This window comes from Condylura cristata, unplaced genomic scaffold (assembly GCF_000260355.1).
Source record: "Condylura cristata isolate star-nosed mole 26May11 unplaced genomic scaffold, ConCri1.0 scaffold00011, whole genome shotgun sequence".
Lineage (NCBI taxonomy): Eukaryota > Metazoa > Chordata > Mammalia > Eulipotyphla > Talpidae > Condylura > Condylura cristata.
This window is the reverse complement of record NW_004567112.1, coordinates 12,297,365-12,320,381: the sequence shown is the minus strand read 5'-3', so window position 1 is coordinate 12,320,381 and position 23,017 is coordinate 12,297,365. Positions and strand designations below refer to the sequence as shown.

The window sequence follows — 23,017 nt, the reverse complement described above, 5'->3', positions numbered from 1 at the left end:
CCTTTTGAGGCTGTGCCTTAATTCATGCATTCTTTTCAGCTGTGACTAATTTTTCACATGTACAAATTCCACTTGGTCCTCTTTCAATTTTCCTGTTCTCTCATCATGGGGTCCTATGGTCTCTATTCCTTCTCTTAACATCTTAATTATCTGGGGTCCTTACTTTACAATCCACTTTATACTTTCCCTTAGAAAATCCTAAACAATAATCCTCAAATTGGCTGGGTCAGTTGGCTCCCTCATGATGGGCCATTCCTTCTATGTTTTGTAATCTTTTACAAAAAGCTTATCTTCCAGAGACTACTTTATCTAAGTGAGTGAGACATGTTCTGGATAGCATAAGCAATAATGTCACTATTTTTTGTGTCTGAGACTAAATTTTCCTTTCAATTTCTTAGCTAGGAGATTCACACACAAATCTCCTGTCCCATGTGAAGATAATCTGTTACCCTGCACCCCAGGTATAAAGAACTGTGTTGTTCAACTACTTCCCCCAATTCAGTTTACCAGTTACCCTAAATAAGGGGGATGCAGGCAATAGAAAGGTTTCTGGATTTTAGTCAGCTATGAACATAAAAGTAATTTTGTTATCATTCAACTACATTTCTGTAGCAGAGAGAGAGGGATCCACATTAGCTCAGTCTACCCCAGTCAGAAGCAGCGACCAGCCTTTTTGCTAGGCAGTCCAGGCCTGCCTGCCCTCAGATGGCTGCTACTTTAGTTTTTCAGTATTTAAGCAAAAAAAAAAAAGAGTAAGACCTCAATGTAACACAAGTAGCCTCAACAACATGCCAGCAAACTAAACCCAGCAAAGAGAATCGTACTTAGTGGGATTTATCCCAGAAGTCTAAGACTGATTCAAAGTATAAAAAAAAAATGTAAAATACAATGTCAATAAAGAATAATAGGCACAGAAAAAGCTCACTTTAATCGGCACAGAAAAAGCATTTGACAAAATCCTTTATGATACAGGTACTCAATACACTAGAAGAACAGAAATTTCTCAGCCTGATCAAGATTATTATAAAATGCATAGTTACATCATCCTGAATGTTAGACCATAAATATGGTCTTTCTAAGATCAACATAAAAGAGATGTCCATTCTTGCTAATTCTATTCAACACTGTATGGGAGGTTCTTTCTATAGCAATTAGGCAGGAAAGTGAAATAAAAGGTATCCAAATTAGAAAAGAACTATTGTTTGATATAGGAAGTCTTCAAACATAGAAAAGAATCCACACAAAATAATTATAATAAATGAGCTTATCAAAGAACACAGGATACAAAAATCAATATACAAAAATCAATCATATTCCAATACACAGTTGACCCTTCAACAAAGTAGCATGGATCAGGAGCGCCAACTCCACCCCACCCAGCCCAAATCCACATACAGACTATCCTTTGTATTCAGTTTCAGTGAATTCCACAACCAGGGAATTCAACCAACCAATATCAGCTACAAGAATGCAGAACCCTCAGATAGAAAAATATGAGTATCTGTGGACCCATGAAGTCCAAACCCATGTTTTTTAAGGGTGAACTGTACTTGCAATAAACAGTCCCCAAATGAAATAAGAAAACTTTATTTATAATGGCATCAACATAATGAAATACCTAGGAATGAGTTTAACAATAGCAACAAAAAAGTATAAGATTTATATTCAGAAAACTACAAAACAGTTTTTAAAAAAAAAAAATTAAATGTCTAAATAAAATGAAAAATAAGTTTTCATGGACTGGAAGACTTAACATCACTAAAATGGCAATACTCAAAATAACCTACAAACACAATACAATTTCTATTAAATTTCACCTAGCATCTGAAGAACTTGACAAGCAGATCCCAAAATTCATATGGAAATGCAAGGATTCTGGAACAGCCAAAACAATCTTGAAAAGGGGCAAACTGGTAGGTCATCATACCCCACATCCCCACACTCCACCAACCCACATCCCTCCACCCCTCCTAACCCCCCAAAACTTTCCTCACCCTGCCTCAAATTCAAAACTAATAAAACTACAGTAATCAAGACAATGTGGGACTGGCATAAGGTACTGGCATAGATCAATAAAATAGAACTGAGAAGTTAGAAATAAACCCTCATATTTACTGTCAGGGAAGAGTAACAAAATCATTCAGTGAAGATAATAAAGGTCTCTACAACAAATGATACTGGGACAACTGTATATCCACATGCAAAAGAATGGATCTGAACCTCCTCCCTCCTACCAAGAGCAAACATTAACTCAAAAGGAATCAAAAAGACATAAATGTTTTCTTAGAAGAAAAGATAGAAATGAATCTGCCTGACAATGAATTAGGCATTCATGCCTTAGTCATTACATCAAAACACAAGCAACCGAAGAAAACAGATACACTGGACTTCAGTAAATCAAAGATTTATGAGCTTCAAAGGATAACAAAAATAAAGTGAAAAGAAAACATCTGCAGCTCATCCATCTGGCAAGAGCCAACTATCCAGATTTACATAAAGAACTATTACAACTATAATAAGCACAGCCCAATTTTAAAATGGTCAGGATCTGAATGGACATTTACCATAAGGAAGTGAACAAATGGCCACAAAGCACATGGAAATATTTTCAGCATCATTAGTCACTAGGGAAATGCTAACGACAATCACAAGAAGAGGCCACTTCACCTCCACTAGGAAGGTTATCGTCAAAAGAAAGACAGTAACAAATACAGGCAACGATGTGAAAAACTGGACCCCTACACCTAAAATGGGGTGGGGGCTTTGGACAACAGTCCTATGTTCCTCACAAGGTTAAACAGTTAAACAATGACCTAGCAACCCCGCCCCCGGGTGCAGACCCACGAAAAATGAAGACTTAAGTCCACATAAAAATGTGCACACAGTGTTCATAGCAGCATTATTCAGAATAGCCAAAAAAGCAGAAGCCACCCAAATGCCATCAACTGACAAAAGAATAAAGTGGCCCATCCAGACAATAACACTGCCCATGTTATTTGGCAATAGAAGTATTAATACATGCTACAACATAGTAAGCCTTGAAAACATTGTATGCAAAGTGAAAAAAGCCAGTCACAGAAAATCCTAGATTGTAAGATTCCCTATGGAATGTCCAGAGCTGGGCAAACTACAGACACAGAAGGCAGATTAGCAGCTGCCCAGAGCTGACAGGGAGCTGGGAAAAAGAGGAGAGACTGCTAGATGTACAGGGCTTCTTTTGGGAAGGGATAGAAATGTCCTGAAATTGACTGTGATGATGGGTGAACTCTGAATATTCTAAAAACCAGTGAATTATATGTATATTTTAATAAACAAATTGTGTGGTACATGAATTATATCTTTTACAAAATAAAGAAGTTCTTTTTCTTGGACTGACAGAAATCACATTCTCAGTTGATTGCCCTCGCCTTCAGATGCTCATTTACAAAATGGGGAACCATGGAAGTCAGTTACTCTATATACTCAGTAACAGGTAAGACACAAGGCTAGAAAGCTGGAGGGAGCTTATTCAGAGGAGGCCCTAGTGATCCACTTGAGAAAACAAGGAACATGATGACCTGCCACAGGTCATACACCTCAGTAGCTGCAGAGCCACAGCCAGAAACCAAGGCTGACAAAGGTTCACAAAGAAGCTGAGTTCAAGTTCTCCCAGTAAGCACCAACCACCTCCTCCACCTTCCTGTCCGGATCAAAGCTTCCATGAAGTAACTACACCTGTCATACCCTGGTGTCCATACAGAGACCAAGCTCCATCCACCCCTCACTTAGGGGAACAGGCTCGGGGTCAAAGCAAGGTTATAACGTGTACTTCAGGGACTCATCCAACTCAGCTTCTTCCTCTAGGCAAAGAAACTGAGAAACAGAGATCAGCTTTACTTGGCTCAAGGGCCTCAGTTATTTGGGGCAGAGCAAGGCAAACACCAGAGTTCAGGCCTCCCAACTTTCCAGCTCCGTGCTCTTGCCTGTCCTAGGACTTCAAGACTTCACGTGCTTGTATCTTCTCAACAGAGTGATACACCATGAGACATGTGAGGAAAAGGAGAATGCAGAGAACTTTGTATTTGATCTTTGCACAAAATGGTTATGGCATATTTTTCTCCCTTCCTGATTTAAAGAAATGCCTGCAGGAGGCTAGTTACCTTCCCCCTCCTTCAGTCCATGATGAGGCTCTTACTGTTTCTGTCAGACAACAAGAGACAAGGGTAAAACAAGGACAGGATGCTCAACATGACTTGCAAAGGGAGACAAAGGCAGGCCAGAACATGTTCTAGGGTGATACAGCCTTTGCCTACCCAGAATTCATCCCTCCATCTTTTGATCAGGGCACCTTGGGTCTCTTCATTTTCAGTCCACAAAGTCGGGATGTGTCTCACCCACCAACTTCTGGAACCCAGGTCTGGTCAATCCAACCCTCCAGTCACAATGACTGGTTCAGGGATGGGCACAGGATCAAGTTAGCCCAAAAGAAATCAGGTCTAGGATTTCTACTCCAACCATTTGGTAAGAAGACTCTTTCTGCCGGAACTGTCAGCCTACAGTGCCATACCACCCTAAGGAGAAAGTCTGCCTGACAAGGAAGCCAACACTAAAGAAATCAGAGCCAAGGGATGTAAAAGAAGCCAATGCTGTTGGTCTTCTGGACCCAGCTGCTCTCACAGCAAGCTAAACCCTTTTTACTTAAGTCGGGTAAGTTTCCTGCTTAAGTTCAGTTTCCATCATCTAAAGTGAAAGAAGTCCTCCTCTTTTATAGTGAATGGCACTCAAATTCTGCCTGGAGGGGAGGCACCAGGGGCAAAGGCCCCCCTTCTCTCATTCTCTCAGCTGCCTTTTGTGTGAGGGAAGGAGGCTCTACCTGTTAATGTTTAATGACCCTTCAGCCCCCCCCCCCAATCTTGTGACTCTATGAATCTAGCAAAGACCACCCTGATCTTTACAGGCCGCTTCTCTACCTAGGACCTACACCTATATCCACTTGCCTGACACTATCTCCAGCCTTTAACATACAGAGAGTCCCTGCCAAGTGCAGGTTTGCTACATCTCACCACACCCTTCCACCCCACAGGTTTTGTTTTCACTCATTTCTAACATGCTGTGGCCAAGTCGGCTTGAGATCTGCCCACTCACAAAGAGCTGCTCAAGCCATGGTCTGTGTTCAGCAAGTGAGCCTGGCCATAAAGCCAAGTATTCATCACGCCTCAAGGAGACAGGGGGTGCCTGCCCTTGTCAGGATGCTCCGGGAGTTTGGCTTCTAATCTTTGTGAACTCTGAAGAAAATCTCTCCATCTCCCACTGTTAGCTGATCTGAGAAGTTCACCGGGGATAGACAGGAAGAGGCTGCACTGTGTTTAATGTGAGGGCTGCAGGTGAGGGCTGGTGCGCCCTCATCACGGTAACAGGGAGGAGGGCCCAGGGCTGGCTGCTGATGGGTCTTCCCGGAGATCGTACCGAAGTATTATATTCCTTTACCGTCTGAAGCCACGTGGGTGGGGAGGGGTCCTGGGCCGCCGATCTCTGCGGCGGTGACAGATTAGCAAGGTGAACTGCAGGGGTCAGGGTTGTAATTTGAGGGCTTCATTTCCGGGATGTGGAACAAGCACAGGGGCTCATCCATCTCCCAGGCACGCAGAAGGGGCCAGGAGGGACCAACTTCCCGCAACAACGGGCCTGCCTGTCCACCGGGCTGGGAGGGCGGGGGTCGGCAATGGCCACCGTGCCCCCGAGCCCAGCGCGGCAGCTCGGAGAACACATTTGTCCCGAGACGGGCTCGATCTGCTGGGGGTGCCTGCGGCCCAGCCGGAAACGAAGCGGAACTTGCCCGGCTGCATGGCTCCCTCCCCCTGCTCCCGCTCCGGGGGCTCTGGCCAGCTCCGATGCTCGCCAAACTGGGTTGGATCCGCTCGCGGGGCCTTTCCCGCGGGCCCCTGCCCTCCCGGGCGCAGCACGCGCGCCCGGGCCTGGAGGGCCGCGCGCTGCCCGGACGCCGGCTCGCCGGCTGAGTCCCCTCACCTTACTCGCGGTGCCTTTCTGGAGGCTGCCATTCGGCGGTGACGTGCCCCGGCCCACGTCAGGGAAGCGCAGACCAGCTGATCACTCGCGGCACCGCAGGAGGGAGGGAGAGGGGGGGAAGCGTGCAGGCCGCGGCGCAGGCGGCGGCGCACTTGAGGCGGGCCACGCCCCCTTCTGTGGCGTGCGCTCTCGTCGCGGCCCGCCTCAGACCCCGCCCCTAAACCCCACCGCCCCGCCCTCGGGCCCCGTCCCAGACCCCGCCCCCAGCCCGCAGGCCCCGCCCGGGGCTCTCGGGACGCTGGTCCCCGGGCTGGGGGCGGGAAGCGGGACGGAGCTTCCGTTCCCACAGCTCCAGCCTTTCTGCCGAAGGGGAGGGGCAGGGTGCCGCAGTTCCCCACTTCTGTTCACTTTCCCCACCATTCCCCAAAGAGGAAAGAAGGGCTTTGCAGACTGAAGGGGCTATGGCACGAGCCCTCCTGGGGTGTTCTGGCCTTGGGGAAGACGGAGGGAAAAGAACGTGGCCCGTTGGAGAAAAACCTAGCAAGGCACTCACTGTGGTTTTAGAGGTGACTCCAAAATCACTTCTCCAGGAAGCTTCAAAATCCAGCCGCTGGCTCCACTTGGATACCTAATAGGCTCTTCAGAGTTAACATGATCTCTGGTGCCCGTGGGCCTCTGGGCTTGGTCTTGGGGGCTACTCTGGTGGTGGTCACTACTGCTGTGCTTACAAGACCCATGGGCTTCTGTCCAGCACCTGCACGGTCTAGCCTAAAGGCAGCAGCCAAGTGGTTGCTTTGAAATCTAAGACATGTCACTTGTCTGCTTTGCACTGTGGGATGGCACCTCGTTTTACTCTATCTCCCCCAATCCCATCTCCTAAGGCTTCTCACCTAACTCCTGCACAAGTTAAACTGGCTTCCTTAACGTCCTTGAAAACAGGGCACAGGCACACATGCCCCAAGGTCTTGAGACTTGCTGTTCCTCAAATATCAGGCTCCCTCACTTATCTTCCACCTGGCCTTCAAGTTTTTGCTCAGATTACCTTCTCAATGAAACCTACTCTCACTCCCTGTTTAAAATTGTAAGCCCCCAAACATAACCAACCCCCCTATTTTTTTTTTCAGAATACCTACCAAATTTTAACATAATAAAAATTTACTTATATGTATTGGATTCTGCCTCCACAAACACACCCACACAATACCTATCTGTGCAAGAATTGTCTTTTTGTTTTTTTAAATGATAATACTGAACATGTAGTAAGTTATCTTTAAATATTGTCTGTATGAATAACTGTCCCCCAGTATATACTCTAGACTCAGTTTTAGTCAGCACTTAGGAAATATTTGCTAAACCAAAACGACCACATTTTTAAAGGTGATCTGTATCTCTTGGTTTGATCTTGGTGGAGGCCTAATACACCTGTATCAAATAGATTCTGCTCCCTGCAAGAGCTTGGCATTCTAGTTTTATTCAATAATCATTAGACAAAGTAAATTAGTTCTAATTTTTAAAAGTCAAAAGAAATTAAAAGATGTGGTGCCTTAGAAAACAGCAGATGTCTTTCACTTTCCCAAATTAATGGTGTGCAAAAGAGATTGTAAATAAAATGAATGGCTCCAGTGCGCATCTGCGAGACCATAGGATAGGTCAAATTTTAAGAGAAAAAAGAGAGAAAGAGCACACGAGAGAAGTGGCATCCATAGACCTCACTGCCTTGGAGTCAGCTCTGAATTTATGCCCACTGGCTTCAGGGGAGAAAAAAAGAAACACTTGGTGTTCCTTTAACTCCATTCGAATTCCTGTTGGCATGCTAATGAAACAGCTCACCCCCTCTTGAACTTCTTCTGGCAGAATCTGAGAACGATGAGCCCAATTGTCCCTAGCAGGTGAGAACTGTTCATACACATTTGAAGAGACAGAACAGTCACGTTGACTAACATTCACTGAGCACTATGTGCCTGGCCTACAGCTACCCAGTGAGTGAAGGATGGCATCCTCATTCCTTAGGTTGAGGAGAATGAGTCCTAAATCCACAAGTTAGGAAATAGTAGCACTGTGGAGTACATCAGGCAGTGGATGGATTCCTAGTTCCCTGAACACTGGTGGTTAAATTGTGTCCAGTGTATATGTGGTACAGATACACAATGGAATATTACTCAGCAGAAAAAAAAAAGATAAACACATGCCTTTTGGATGGAGCTGGAGGGATCATGCTTAGTGAAATAAGCCAGAAAGAAAAAGAAAAATACCAGATGGTTTCACTTACAGAAGGAGCATAAAGGACCAGGGGGGAAAACAATAATATAAATAATAATAATAAACAACTATATTCCAGAGACATTTTACAGGGGTGGAGTGGGGAATAGGATCAAAAGTGGGGTGAAGTGCAATGGACTATGGTGATATGGTGATGGCACACAGGTGATTTGTTGATGCAAAGTCCACGGGGATTACAACTGAGATGGAAAAGGCCACAAAATGATTTTAAAATAAACTATTATATTTTTTTTTAAAATTGCATCCAGTCTGCTAGGTATGTGGTAGAAAGGGAGAGGCAGCCAGATTCATCATTTAAAGTCAGACTGGATGGATCTTAGATAAGCCAGAAACATTTAGTGTGTGGAAACCACTATGAGTGGATGTGATCCCAACCTCAACTCATATACTGAAACCCCAACCATCAGGACCTCAAAATGTGATAGTATCTGGAAATAGGGCTGTTGCAATTAGATGTAATTAGTTAAGATAATATCGAGTAGGAGGGGCTGAAACCCATGACTGGTGTCCATAGGGAGAAATCTGGACACAGAAAGAATGCCACATGAGCTGAAGGCAGAAATCAGTATGATGTGGCTGCAAGTCAAGGAACGCCAAAGACTGCCAGCAAACATAAGACACTACGAGAAAAGCACGGAGCAGATTCTCCTAAATGGCCCCCGAAGGAACACACCCTGAAGATTCCTTGATGTTGAACTTCCAGCCTCCAGATGTGTGAAAGAACAAATTTCCACTTAAGTTCCCCAATGTGTGGTACTTTGGTACAAAAGCCCGAGGAAACGTAATACAAAACAAGTTGTGCATACCCATGTGGAATACCATTCTTTTCACCATTCAACTCATTTCATCTCCAGCTGGTAACCACCTCCTAATCGCCAGTAAAAACCCATCACTGGATCCCCCCTTTCCTCACTCTCTGTATAACCCAGGTGAAACACTTTGATTCCCAGAGTCTTCTGTGACCCAGAACACGCCAGAATGATAGGCTCAGAGAAAAACTGTTGAGCCAGTGCAATGAAATGTCCCTGGTGAATGTCTGAGCAGAGACAGGGGCTCACCTGCCAGGCAAGAACAGAGACAGAAAATGCTGCAGTTACCACTGCTGCCTCGGAAGGGAAACAGAAACCTCATGACATTATTGGAAGCCTGAATCCATTATTTGAACCACATCTGAAGACTAATCTCCCACTGGACTTCTCAGATATCAGCCAAAAAAGTGTCCTTTTATATTAAAGTCAATTTGACATAGATTTTCTGTCACTTGCAATCAAAAGACTCCTCACTGAATCATTTCAATAAGCATATGATTGAATTTTAGTACAAAGTTATATTATATTAATATAACTTTATTAATATAATCAGGAACTAATGGATGGAAAATAGATTATAAAATAATGTAATATCTGTTTTTTATATTTATATATTATACATAAATGTGTACTTGTTTGTATGTGTGTGTGTGTATATATATACACATATGACACAGATTTTCAAAGATAAGGGAAACGACCCACCAAATGTTAATTAACTCTGCTTACTTCAAGTTTGTAGTAAGTTTGGGGTCATCTTAATTTTGTGCTGCTTCTTCATTTTTCTGAGATAATTTTTAATTGAAAAAACTCAGATTGCTAATCATTTCTCTGATCTTTTCTCCTTGGAAAACAGAGCATAGAACCTCTTCCATCTTCCCAATCTGAGCATCAAAAATAAGAGTGACCCTCCAGTATTCAACTTGAAAACTGGCTAATACTGTCTGACTACTGATGAGGGTAATGGGAATATCCCCTCCGAGAAACCCCCAGATGAGAACACAGAAAAAATAGAAATTCCTATAGGGTATGAAAGGAAACTGCAACTTTATAGGATGGTTTTAACTTTTTTTTTCAGATGTTTTGATCTGTTTTAGTAAAGCTGATAGTTGTAGAGATAGTGCTGAATGAAGCACTCATAAATTTTTATAATATGGCCTATGTTTTTATAAAGTTAACTGAGAGATAGGCTTGTAGTTACACCCTAGAAAGGAATGGAAGAAGAAAAGCCAACTTTCAGAAGTGCCAAAACAATGTACTGTAAATTAAGGGTGGGAGAACACACTTGGCCAAGTTCAGAATCCACTCACCCTTTGTATTCAATGAAAACTGAACTCAGACCTTTGATATCTGAGTTCCATTTACTTTTGGCAAAGTTCAGTTCTCTGGTTCAAATGAAAAAAGAAAAAGAAAACCTTTAAGAGGCCCAGAGGGTTACTTGGACATCAAATAGTTCTTGCACAAACAACACATTGATGTGCTAAGTGTAAATAAATCAGAAACATACAGAGTAAGCGTCCTCTGAAACACAGATCATCCCACACTAGAGGAAAAATAGCTCAGGGAAGCCTGTCTCTTGCTCTTAGGAGTATCCTTTCCCTCCATGTTTTATCCCTTGTCAAAGAAAGAAGTTGTTGAGAGACTTTTGTATAATGTTGGACAAAGGAAGAGAGGTTGTCAGCTGTTCCTGGTGCTGACTTCTCAGGGTTCCTGACTGGCTGTGCTTTGAAAGCTGGGCTTTAGATAGAGGCAGCATGGCTTGGAGGTCATCCGTTGAAGGACATTTGAGTTGCTTCTTCTTAAAAAAAAAAAAAAACACAACTTTTTTAAAGATTTATTTATTTATGCATACAGATCTAGGGTACAGGCCAGTGGTGCAGAGACGGTGAGAGGATTCACCAGAGACAGAGTGGGGAGCAGAACAGGCAGATGGATGAAGTACAAAGCTGAAGGGAGCAGTGAGAGGCAGGAGAGGTCTGCCATGCCGTGTGGGTCAGCTCCCAGGTGGAGGAATCCAACATGAACTTGATCTGAAGGGTTGCTGCTAGCTTCACAGTGCTGCACTTCAACCCAGCAAGGGCCACCAGGGAGAGCCCTGATTTGCTTCTTCTTTGAGGTGTAATTAAAGCTGCTAGGAACATCTGTGTACAAGCTTCTGTGTGGACATGTGCTCCTTGGTATCGTGTGTGTGTGTGTGTGTGTGTGTACACCCATGCATGAAAATGCTGAATCATGCTGTCACTCCATGTTTAACCTTTGAAGGAACTGTTGGATTGTTTTCCAGTCTGACGACACCATTTTGCATTCCCACCAGCAATAAGAGAGTTCTGATTCTTCCAACATTCTCACGAACATTTCATTACTACCTTTCATTTTGATTGGATTCATTCTAGTGGATATGAAATTATATCTCATTGTGGTTTTAATTAGCATCTCCCTGATGGCTCATGATCTTTAGCTTTTTTTTCTTCATGTGCTTCTTAGTCATGTGTATATTGTCATTGGAGATACATATGTGTGTGTGTGTGGTCTGTATGGAGTGTATGTTTGTGTGTTTAGATTTTTGCCCATTTCAAAAAAGTTTTTTTAAAGATTTATTTATTTATTCATACAGAACTGGAGTATAGGCCAGAGATGTGGAGGGTGAGAGGATTCACCAGGGACAGAGCGGGGAGCAGAACAGGCAGATGGATGAAGTACACTGCTGAGGGGAGCAGCGGGCGGGTCAGGAGAGGTCTGCTGCGCCATGTGGATCTCCTCCAGGGCAGGCGCTGATCGAACTCATGAGGAAGTGGCTTAAGCTTCTTAGTGCAGTGCTTTAACCTGCTGTGCCACCAGGGAGGGCCTAAAATGCTTTTTATTGTTGTGTTAGAAACATCTCATACATCCTAGGTGCAAGGCCCTCATCAGATACATGAATTGCAAGTATTTTCTTCCATTCTGTGAGTTGTTACATTTTTCATTCTAATTAGATAGCAATATCTAAAAAAAAAAAAAAAAAATTACTGTTTAAAAACCCAAACTTTCAGTTTGCTTTGGAAATTCTCAAGGGTGGTTTGGCAGCCGTGGTGCCGCCTTCTAAACAGCAACAACTCGCAGGAGCTGAGCAGGTGCCATGGGCCAGGTACCCTCTGCTTGACCATGTACGTGTGTCTTCATCACCTTCCGGGCCCCTGTCGATGTCCCAGTTTGTGGCTCCTTCTCCTAGACAATCTCACAAAGTGTGGTGTGGATTCTGACTTTCATGAAGTTGCCCTTGCAATTGAGTTAAATCACTTCTTGTCAGAGTGTTTTCAGTGTTGGCATTCAAACACAGGTCCCCCGAGCTGCGTACCAGCTAGCAAGTCTTCACTCTTCATGCTTGCAATTTAGATCTTGCAATGCAGGAGACAACTCAGTGGGCTTGGCAAGACCCCCCCAGATTCTGGCAGCCCTGCTAGTGCTGATGTCATGAGTGTCCCTTGCCACAATATGTCCTCTTAGTAACTCAAACGAGCCAAAATCAAACAAATGGAGCTGAAAAACCAAGCAACGGGCTGCCTGAGCTTCAAAAATACCCAGAAAAACAATGTTGTGCTTAGGACCATTGCCAAGAACGAAAATCACTTTTCCTAATTTCTAATCCTCCCTTTCCCTAATCATAACTTGCCTGCTAAAAGCAGCCCTTTTCCCAGAATAAAATGACAATCTCTAAAAAGATACTTGAGTAACTTAAACTAGTCATATAACATTCTATTCACTTGTTTTCCATTAATCTATCATTCCTTCATTTAAGAAAGAATGTCTGTGGGAGATTCTACCTAACCTGGTTAAAAGAAAGACAGACACAGATGGAGAAATACGGGTGGGCAACTGAGATCTTCGCAGACTCGGAGGGCTTATCAAGGGAGCAGATGAGCAAAACAGGAGAACTGGAGTACTGCAAAAAGGAGAGTAAGGAGACAGCCGCAGGGCCCCTGTGGGCCTCCCTTGGCCTAAGTTCACAAAATAAGCGGCAGATGCAAAAGGCCTCTACAGATTTCAAAAAGAAATCAAGACCAAGTGTTGACTCAGAGCACAAGCCCCCACAAGGGAAGGTCTGGGAACAGCACACAGTTTTGTAAACTCCACCCTTCACCTTCCAGGTGTGAGGTGCAGCGTCTTACCCATATCCAGAAAGAAGCATCTGGTCTGTTCTCCAGAGCAACACATCAGCGCTTCTCACCAACCACTAATTGCTGATATGCAAACGCCGGTGCATCCCAGGCGTGGAGAAAACGCTGTAATCTGAAGTCTTTGTCACCGGCTACCCCTGGATTTGTCTGTGGGGTATGCAAAGCAAGCTGTTTTCCCCCAGCTTTTAATCATTGGGTTCATTTTGGTCATATTGAAAAGAGCTAGTGATTACCCTACCACAGCCTGGTTCTCCAGTCACTCCTTAAGAACACAGGCCTGGGGCATTAGCGCCCCACTGGGACTCCAGTTCTGCCGCTCACTGGCCCTGAGACCTTGAAGGGTTTACTTTTCTTCTCTAAGCCTCATCTGGAAAGTGGGAGAAAGGATTCTAGACTCTGTTCTAAAGACCTATGCAAGAGAACACAGCAAAGAGCTGAGTACTGTGTCCGGAAAACATGAAGAACACAGCAAACGAATGTTACTCTACTATCACTGGTGAGCTCCCTGGGGCAGTCAAAAATCTGGTATCTATACACCCTCAAAAAATGAGGGTGCAATCTGGACTTATTCTCAGAGAACACGTAGGTCGCTGAACTCGGGAGAAGAGCAGTTTCCTCCTACAGAAGGTGAGGTGGTAACCTGGGCCAGCGTGTGTCCACACCCTCTAGGGTTTTGTAAGTGACCTGATTGTAAAAAGTAAGGTGCACCTGTAACCCAAGGCGCTGATTTGCCAGGAGAGACCTCACTGTTAAGCTAACAAGTCACCTTTCCTGGCAGTTTTGGCTCAGTACTTCAGAGTCAAACTTAAGAGGCCCCTGGGCGAGGCTGAGAGACAAATGAGCTCAGAACACATGTGGGAGGCATGATTTACATCCTTCCCTGTTCGCTGGAGTCGCCTGAGTGTGCGAGGAGTGGGATGCACAATTCTCGGGTTGGAGTTCAGCACAGCTGTAAAAACAGCCCGGCCCCATGGCTTCCCCCAGCTCTTTGGCACAAAGACGTCATGTAGCAGTTTCAGGAAGAGCAAAGGAAGAACTGCTCTGAAATGGAGAATAAGACAATAAGTTCCTATTGTGTGACCTTGGCACCAAGCAGGTCTTTCGGCCTCTCTTTGATGTTAGGTGGGATTGGAATCATGTGGGTGTTCAATAATAAAAAGAAAAGTGTAATAGATTAATACGCTCTAAAGATGTTGTCCGTTACAATCACTAGTTTGCAGGGGAGTTTCGCTGGAGTTTGCAGGGGTTGCTTGCAGGAGTTGTTAACTGCAAACAGGCTCTGAAAGTCTGAAAACTTTAAGTGGCTCTGGTGGTCAACGCTCCACCTCAATTCTCTCTGGACTCCCGCCTCACTTTCCAGTTCCTCAAAGACCTTTCTTTGTGCCTTGGGACCTTTGCACATCCACCTCTCACACCGAACTCTCTCTCTCCCACTCTGTCCCAATGTGTGTATATATATATATATAGTTTTTTAAAGATTTATTTATTTGTACATACAGAACTGGGGTACAGGCCAGAGGCTCAGGGGTGGCGAGAGGCTTCACCAGAGACAGAGTGGGGAGCAGAACAAGCAGATCGACGAAGTACACTGCTGAGGGGAGCAGCGGGTGGGCCAGGAGAGGTATGCCGCGCCATGTGGCCACCTCCTGGGGCAGGCAGGAATCGAACTCATGCGGAAGTGGCTTTAGCTTCTCAGTGCAGTGCTTTAACCTGCTGCGTCACCAGGGAGGGCCAATGTGTATATATTTTTAACCTGGTCAACCAAGTCAGGGGTCAGCTGTGCGGTCTCCACAAATGCAAATAGCCTCCCTGATGTCAGGGGCTATTCCAGTCTTTGGTCTCCACCTCCCCGGAGACTAGTCCCTGGTACATAGTAAAAGCTAGCTGTCACTCAATACAGTATACACAGCCATCAGTATTCGGGACTTTTTCCTATCCACAGAGCTCAGGTTCCCCAAGTTTAGATGTACAGAGTTGGAAAAATCTCCCTCTCTTTGCAAAGCCCAAATGATTGTGAGCAGACAGAACGAGATGGATTGGATTGGCAATATTTATTAATTGCTCACTACACACTGGGCATGATCTGAGCCACACAGGGGAGTTCAAGCCTACTCAGTTCTGCCCGGGGTACCAAACTGAGGGCTTCTTGGTTCCAGTTTCATCTGAAGTTGATCTACCCTCCAGCTAAACTGTCCCCTTCCTCCCAACTCACACGGCCAATCTTTGTGTTAATAGGGAAGAAAGAAAGTATTCTCACACTGTAAAAAACAAACAAACAAACAAACAAACCAGAAATTCTGGTCCACATGGAGTTTAGTTTCTAGTGAATAAAGACAAACCATAAAACAAACAGTATTAGTGGTGGCGAGAACATGACAGATAAAAGCAGGGAAGGGACATGGGAATATGGGAAGTGGGGTGGGGTGCATTCTATTTAAAACTGTCAGGAAGGACCTCACTAAAAGGCCAATATTTACAGAAGGGTGAACCCTCCCCTCTTGTCACAGTTCAGTAGCACCAGTTGCCAAAGTCGAAACAGAACAATCTGTGCCCTGGGCAGGGCCCGTGCAGGAGACCAGCCCAGGCAAGCTGTCTGCGCAGCTGGGTTTGCTGCTTTTCCGGCCATCCTTCGGCACCCACACTAGCACCCACCTCATAACCACCTTACTCTTGCACTTTATGCCTCCTAGGAGGTCCTGACACCCAATAGGAAGAGCAGTCATCGGTTTTATCCTCATGCCTGTGATGGGCCCACACCAGGTGTTCCTAGAGAAAGGACCTATCCGATGTGTTGAAAATGAAAAGTGGTGGAGATTACAGGTGTTCAGGAAGGTCTAGTAAAGGACAACAGTGACCAGGAGAGTTCAGAACAAAAAGGCATAGAGGTACTACAGGAATAATAGAGGCTTGTAGGAAAAGCTTCACCAGAAAAGAGGAGGATTAAAATGGAGTTAAGGGCAACACTGTAAATGCCCGGAAGGACTACAGGTTCCTTTGCCCAGGGGAGGTTGGGGGTGAATGGAGGGAGGGCAGGGAGAGTCCTAGAGGGTGGCAGGAGGGGGAGAGGGGCACAGTTGGAAGGAAAAGGGATCCCACTGACCTCTCAGAGAAGTAGATGGGAGAACCGGAAGAAGAGGTCCTGCTCCTAGTGTTGGTGGGGGGGACGTGTTCTCGGCCCCCACTTATGGCTCAGACGAGCTGCTGGGTGCAAGCAGTCAGGTGAAGCTGTGTCACGGGGAAGGCTGGTGGACTAAAGGGAAGCGAGCTCTTGCTTCTACTGGCTGTTCTCGCACCCTGGTCCTGCTGGGGGTAGACACGTGGAGCAGAGACGTAGAGACACTCGAAAGAGACTCATGGAGGCCAACAGCAGTGGCTGTTTTCTTGAATTGTACTTTGATTTTTGCTCCTATATCCCAAACTTGCCTGGCTCCATTCACCCCCTTCCTGTGGTTCCCTAATAGAAGGTGCCTGGACTTGTGGCAAGCTTTTGGGCCCCAGTACCCGGCTTCAGACCAACCTTGTTTTGCTGGGCATTTACCCACATGGGCATGAGTAACTTTGGGTGATTTATTGGGAAAGATAACATCTCTTTCCTCTCCATGGCCATAAATTCTAGTAAAGATCTTTAACATTAAGAATTTACTTTCTTTGTCTTCATATTCATGAGTGGGCAAACTGCTTTAGAGAGCGCAAGTTTGGGAGCTTTTAGTATTCCTTGGATCTGTGCCAACATTAGGGTATCTGGCTCTGCCCGTGTGAGCTGTAAGACCTCAAGGATCACTGCCCCCACTAGCCATGATCCCTCTGTGTGTACAATAGAAGACAGGATGTTCCTGCTCTAATGTTTGTTCCAATATCAAGGGAGGAATGACCCGGAAAACCCTCGCCCAGTCTGCACATCCAACACATATGTTCACCAAATGGCACATACGGTTGTAGCACTTTTCATTACAGCTCCAAATCAGAAACGAGTCAAAGGTCCACAACTAGGAGAATGGCAAAGTGTGACACGACAGGACAACCACTGCTGCACGTGCACCATGCAAACCCCGCAAGCAAGATGACCTGTCCCCACCCCTTAGCCAAGAGGCTTGACGGTCGCCTGCCAGAAACCAGGCTGTAAAGAGAGCAAGGTTGCTGGTCACAGGTTCAATTCCCTAGTCTGCTAGCTCAGCCCTGACAGTGTTTTAAAGGGAGCTTGTCCTCAGTGTTGTGACACCAGTCTGCCGCTCCCGTGACACCAGGAGCCTGAAGTGGGGCCAGAACTCCTTCTGAGGGGTAGAGTGAGCGTGAAGAATGAGATATGGGACTGAAGGAGGAGGGCTCCTCCTGCTCATTCCCTGTGCCGTCAGCACAGAAGGGAGCTGTGAGAGTCATCCTTTCCCTCGGAAGGAACTCTCTCTGAGGCTGGCCCTTGCCTTTGGCTCTGAATTTTTTCCCCTCAGGAGGGAATAAGAGTTCGGAAGAATCTACTGTCGTGGCCAGCACGCTGCTGGGAAGCCCAAGTAGCTGATGCCCCACTAGGAGGGGAGCGGAGGGTGGAGCCTGATTCCTGGGAGATGCTAATAGCTCCCCTGTTTTAGAAGTTAGCACCCACCTGGATGAGGACAGTGTTAGTGAGCTCCAGACGAGTACCTCAACTCCTCAGAAGCCTTCCTGCATTTCCTGGAATCCTCTTCTTACACCTCAGAAGTGGCTCAGGCTTCCAGAAAAGGCTCAGTCTGAGGCAGAGAAACATTGCATTGCAGTAGGGGGCAGGAGCTCCTGTGGAGCTGACTGGAAGTTCCTAGGAAGTGTGACATCTCCCTTCTCTGCACCAAGCCTCCGAGGTTTTCTCACTGAAGTGCTGACTAAGCAGCCAAAGTTGAGGCACTCGTTGCTGAGCTGGGGATGCCATGAGTTCAATCAGCACAGCTCCAGCAGCCCAGGGCATTTTCACCAGGCAGGCAGTGAGAGAGAGGGCCACCCAGGGCACCATCTGCAACAGATAGCGAGGAGGTGGTACTCTGAGTCCCCTGGGACAGGAAGATGAAAGAGGTGAAGGGACAGTGAAAGCCTCTTCAAGAAAGGTCATCAGCTCCTCCCAAAACCCAGGCATCCTCATGGGTCAGTCAGTGTTTCAGAAGCAGAGGGAGGTTGAATTACAAGATGAGAGGGAGAAGGTTTGGAGGATCATAGCAAGCGATCTACATTGAGGCAGTCCAGGAGGCCCCTGTTAGAGTTGAAGAGGCCCTAGTACCATCCTTAGGGGGGTGAGGGGAGGTGCAGATGAGTGGACACACCCACTATCACCCAGGACGCCCAATTACCACTGGAAGATGCCCATGGGCTGGCCCCAGGGAAGAAAAGCAGGAAGATATCAGCTACTGGGCATGTTATAGATGGGCACCCCAGGGTGTTACTACCCATGACCGGTGATCTGCTTCTGTGGTAGAACACAGTCCCTACCCCCGATGTTCACACCTGTCTTCCCTGTTCAGAGAAAGTAGCACCAACAAGTTAAGGGGCCTGACAGAAAAAGCACTTAACCCCTTTGAAGCCCTATCAGGAAGCGGATAGACGTCCCTCTCTTCCCTGAGTTCTGCCTACTCCCCCTTTCCCTTCAGAGGCAGCTCTGCAGAGTGAGGTCCTCGGCCCTTCAACACCATTCTCCACTCTGACTCCTCTATGCACCCCATCCCTCTCCCAGAGCCCCCACCAATGACCTCCCAGCTGCCAACTCAATAGACTGTCGAGGCCTTATCTGACTTGGCCTTTGAGACAAGTCCTCCCTGTTTCAGGACTGCTGGTTCCCCGAGATCTTCCTCATATGGTGGTCTCCTCGCTTTCTCCAGCTCCCTGGTTCCCCCTTTCTTTTCCCACTTTGCTAAGTGTTAGGCCTCCTCTTATACACCCAGCATTGCCTCCAGGCACCGATGCTACACCTCATGGCCTCCACTGTCTTTTTTTTTTTTTTTTTAAAGATTTATTTGTGCGTACAGAGGCTGAGGGGAACAGTGGATGGGTCAGGAGAGGTCTGCTGCACCATGTGCATCACCTCGGGGGCAGGTTGGGACCCAACTCATGCTGAAGTGGCTTTCGCGTCTTAGTGCTGTGCTTTAACCTGCTGCGCCACCAGGGAGGGCCCTCCACTGTCTTGGTTTCAACCTCTCTATCTATAGCTCCTGCCCAAACCCAGTTTTCTGAGTCCTGGATCCCTATTGTCCCACATTTTGGCAGGCACCTGAAACTCAACATGTCCCAAGTTTAAATTCTCTTCTCTCTTTGAAATTACATTCTCTTAATGTATTTACAAATATTTACGCTACTCAGTATCATTCTATTCATGAACAAAACCCCGGCTCCCCACATAAATGGACGTAGCTTTCCATTTATTCTCCTTCCTTCTGTTGACAGTGCATAAATCTCCACTCAAGGCAAGATTCCCACCCTCCTCACACCATGTGGCTCTGAGGAAGATGGTGCCAGGCATGGTCCTAATTTTCCGGTATGTCCAATTCTTCTGGCCACAAAATTTGATTTAGGAATAAGCAGTACATGGCCCGGATTGACCTAGAGAGACGTGAGAATATTCTTTGGGAAAGAACTGCTTATAAACATTTTGGACAACTGCTTTTCCTCCTGATGGAGGAACAGTAGGGAAAAACTACCTCTCACAACATTCTGGCTACCATCTGGTGGCCATGAGCTGGTCAGTCTTGAGGTGAAGCAGACAGCCAGGAAACCTGAACTGACAGAGAGAAGTTAGGTATTTGGTGACACTGTTGAACTTTTGGATTAGGCCTTCCTGAAGGCCTCCTTGTCACTACACTTGTACATGGATTTCCTTTATTTTTGAAGACTTATTGGACCTGGGTTTTCTGTTCTTTGCCATCAAAAGCATACTAAGTAAAACAACTAGCTCTAAGTCTTCAATAACTACTGAATTGAGCTGACCTCTACAAAATGCAATTAATTATGCTTTCCAGGCAATCTAATGCCTTGAACTAGTTAAACTGTACAGAACTCATAAAGAAGGAACTTTAATGGCAAACACTGGTTTCCAGAAATAGCAGGTCCTGTGAAGTGCCTCAATTATGCTCAGGAGTTAGCTGGTGATGCCACCTCCACTGTGCTGATTTTCTCTATGTTAATTTCCTTGCTCCTCAATTCAGGTGATAAGATTTGCACTTCCTTCTGTTGCCCCTGGGTCATGAAAAAGCAGGACGTTAGAGGTATTAGATTTTGTACTTTTTTTTTCCTTTTTCCATAGCGAGAGGTATGGTTGCAATCTATATAAAGTACCTTTAGCAAACCTTTAGCCATTACTGTCTTGGAAAATATGAGAGGAGAACCCCTCATCTGGCTCCTTACATTAAGAACATTTCTAAACTGGTATCGAAATCATAAACAAAGCTTCCATTCATTATGCCCATAACAAACCTATCAAGCTATATTAAAAACAGGAAAGTCTTGGCTCCTACAGGAACTAGATCAGAGACTTCTGACTGTGCTGTTCTAACATACTGGCCAATCACAGGCCATATGTAGTGTGCAGGATAAGTAGTTTCTAACTAAGAATTGCCTAACGTATCATTTTACTGCAGTGAATATCTGCTAGTTTGGCCTACCCACCTTTCATTCTCTTGTTCCTGATAACAGCCCTTCATTTTCCTTTAGGGAATATCCCACCCAGGCTCAGTCTAGATAGAGGGTCCCCACCTCCATTACCTCCATTACCCACTTCCCCATGGTAGAGAGAGAAAATACAGCCAGTCAGCATAACCCATTAACCCAAATCCAGCAGCCAATTCAGGGGCAGGGATCCTTGCCTCCAATGCCAGTAGCCTTGCATCTAGGGTTTATGCTGGAACTATTGAGGAAATAAAGCTCTCTTCATGGAAGGCACTAAGATTTGAGGATACGAGCTATAGATGCCAGCAGTCATTTATCACTCATGAAGAGACTGTCTGAAAATGTCAATGCAAAGAAAAGCAGACCTAGGGAGGAGTCATTTGTATAAATTCTGCTGAAACCATTTGAGCTCGTGGATCCAGTAATGAGTGAAGCATTTACTCCTAGAAGTTCTGCTATTACAAAAGGTAAAACTGTTTAGTCAGTTTGCTTTGGGGTTATATTACGTATAAGAGTCCTGAGGTTGTATTTGTGGGGGAAAAAAAATTGAACAAACATAGAATGAGGTTAACCATAACCTTATAATAACCTCCCTCTCTTGCATTCTTGAGTGAGAAAGACCAGGATGGAGAAAGCCAACACCAGAAACGGCGTTCAACCTGGAGTATAGGTGTCTTTTGAAGTGAGAGACCAAACATCTGAGCCTCCCAAACCAATGTGCCCTGCTGGTGTCCAGGACTCATCTGTAGATCTTCACAAGAAAAAGGTTGAAAACCTCTTTACTGACACTCCCTGGTGGTGCAACAGGTTAAAGCGCAGCACTGTGAAGCGAGTTCGATCCCTGCCCCCCTAAGGTGACCCACATGGGCAGCAGACCTCTCCTGTCCTGCCTGCTGCTCCCTCCCTCAACAGTGTACCTTGTCAATCTTCCTGTTCTGCTCCCCACTGACTCTGGTCAATCCACTCAGCACCCCTGCACCTCTGGCCTGTACCCCAGTTCTGTGTGCATAAATAAATAAATCTTAAAAAAAGAAAAGAAAACCTCTCTACTGTAGTATTTCTAAGGTCCCTTTCAGAGTATGCAAATGATTTTTTATCATCACAGGACATTTCTACCTGTGGCTTTTCAGATTTCCCAAAGCCTTTCCCCATGAGCTCATTGGCACATCTGCACTTACACAGCCATAGTCCCCATGAGAAGTTATGACACCCCTTTAACCGATGGAGAAAGTGAACCCGAGAGAAGTGAAATGACTTAACCTGCCCCAAAGCAGGAAAACTGAAGGTTTTCTTGACCTAACCAGTTCCCTTTCCTCCTCTTGTGAGGGCAAAATGAGATCATAAATAGGCAAGCATTTTGGAAAGAAGGAAACTCTATCGATGCCAGATGTATTACTATAAAGCCAAGCCTAAGTACAGAGTGACCTTGTTATCACCCCTGGAAAGGGGGAGCTTACAGATCGGGCCTGCTTAATCTCCTGGTGCCCTGGGGAGGAGAGCATCTGGGGTTTTCTCCAGCAGGGTTAAGTCTTGCCTGCTCCTGACATCACTTTCTCCAGAGGGAAACCATCAGGATGAAAAGACTGACATCGCCTTCGTTCTTGAAAACCATTGCCCCCCAATTATGTCCAACTCGGGCCAATCCAAACGTCAGAGAGTGACAGTGTAGATGTTCAGGATTCAAAATTTATAGACAGTGTGGACATATGTGATGGTTTGTTTGGGGAAATGGATTCGTCATGTGCAAGATATATGGCAGCAGATAAAACATCCTGACAATATTACACACTTGGGGGTGGGGGTGCATGAGCATATTATTTTGAAAGCACACTGTTATGACATTTTAAAAATTCCAGAGTGAATGCTGAGCAGATCCAGAGGCTAATGCAATGCAGGAACATGCAGCTGTGCAGGGCCATGAAGAATCACCCATTTTGCACCCCAAAGTACACTATTTCCTTCTCCCCCAAGTCACAGAGTTGAGTGCATTTTAAGTAAATTTGATAAGGGTCGATTAAAATTGTGTAATATAAGCATAATAATTCTCATTTTTTAATTTTGGAAAATACAAATAGCCTAAAATTTAAAATGTGTTCAATAGTGTTGAATGTTCGGTATGAGAGCCCAGTAAGTTGGAAAACCTGTTTATTCTGT

General features: G+C 45.5%; 1 protein-coding gene across 2 annotated transcripts in view; it reads right to left on the bottom strand.

Moving 5' to 3' along the window:
* Positions 1-6,142, bottom strand: part of XPNPEP1 (X-prolyl aminopeptidase (aminopeptidase P) 1, soluble) — a 44,164-nt gene extending 38,022 nt beyond the window's left edge. The window contains exon 1 of one of the 2 annotated variants that reach the window (XM_004680454.2): positions 6,007-6,142. In XM_004680454.2, coding sequence (XP_004680511.1) covers positions 6,007-6,038 — 32 coding nt within the window. In that variant the 5' untranslated portion in view covers positions 6,039-6,142. The remainder of the gene's footprint in view (positions 1-6,006) is intronic. The other variant, XM_012723832.1, reaches the window with a different exon arrangement.
* Positions 6,143-23,017: the final 16,875 nt, after the last annotated feature.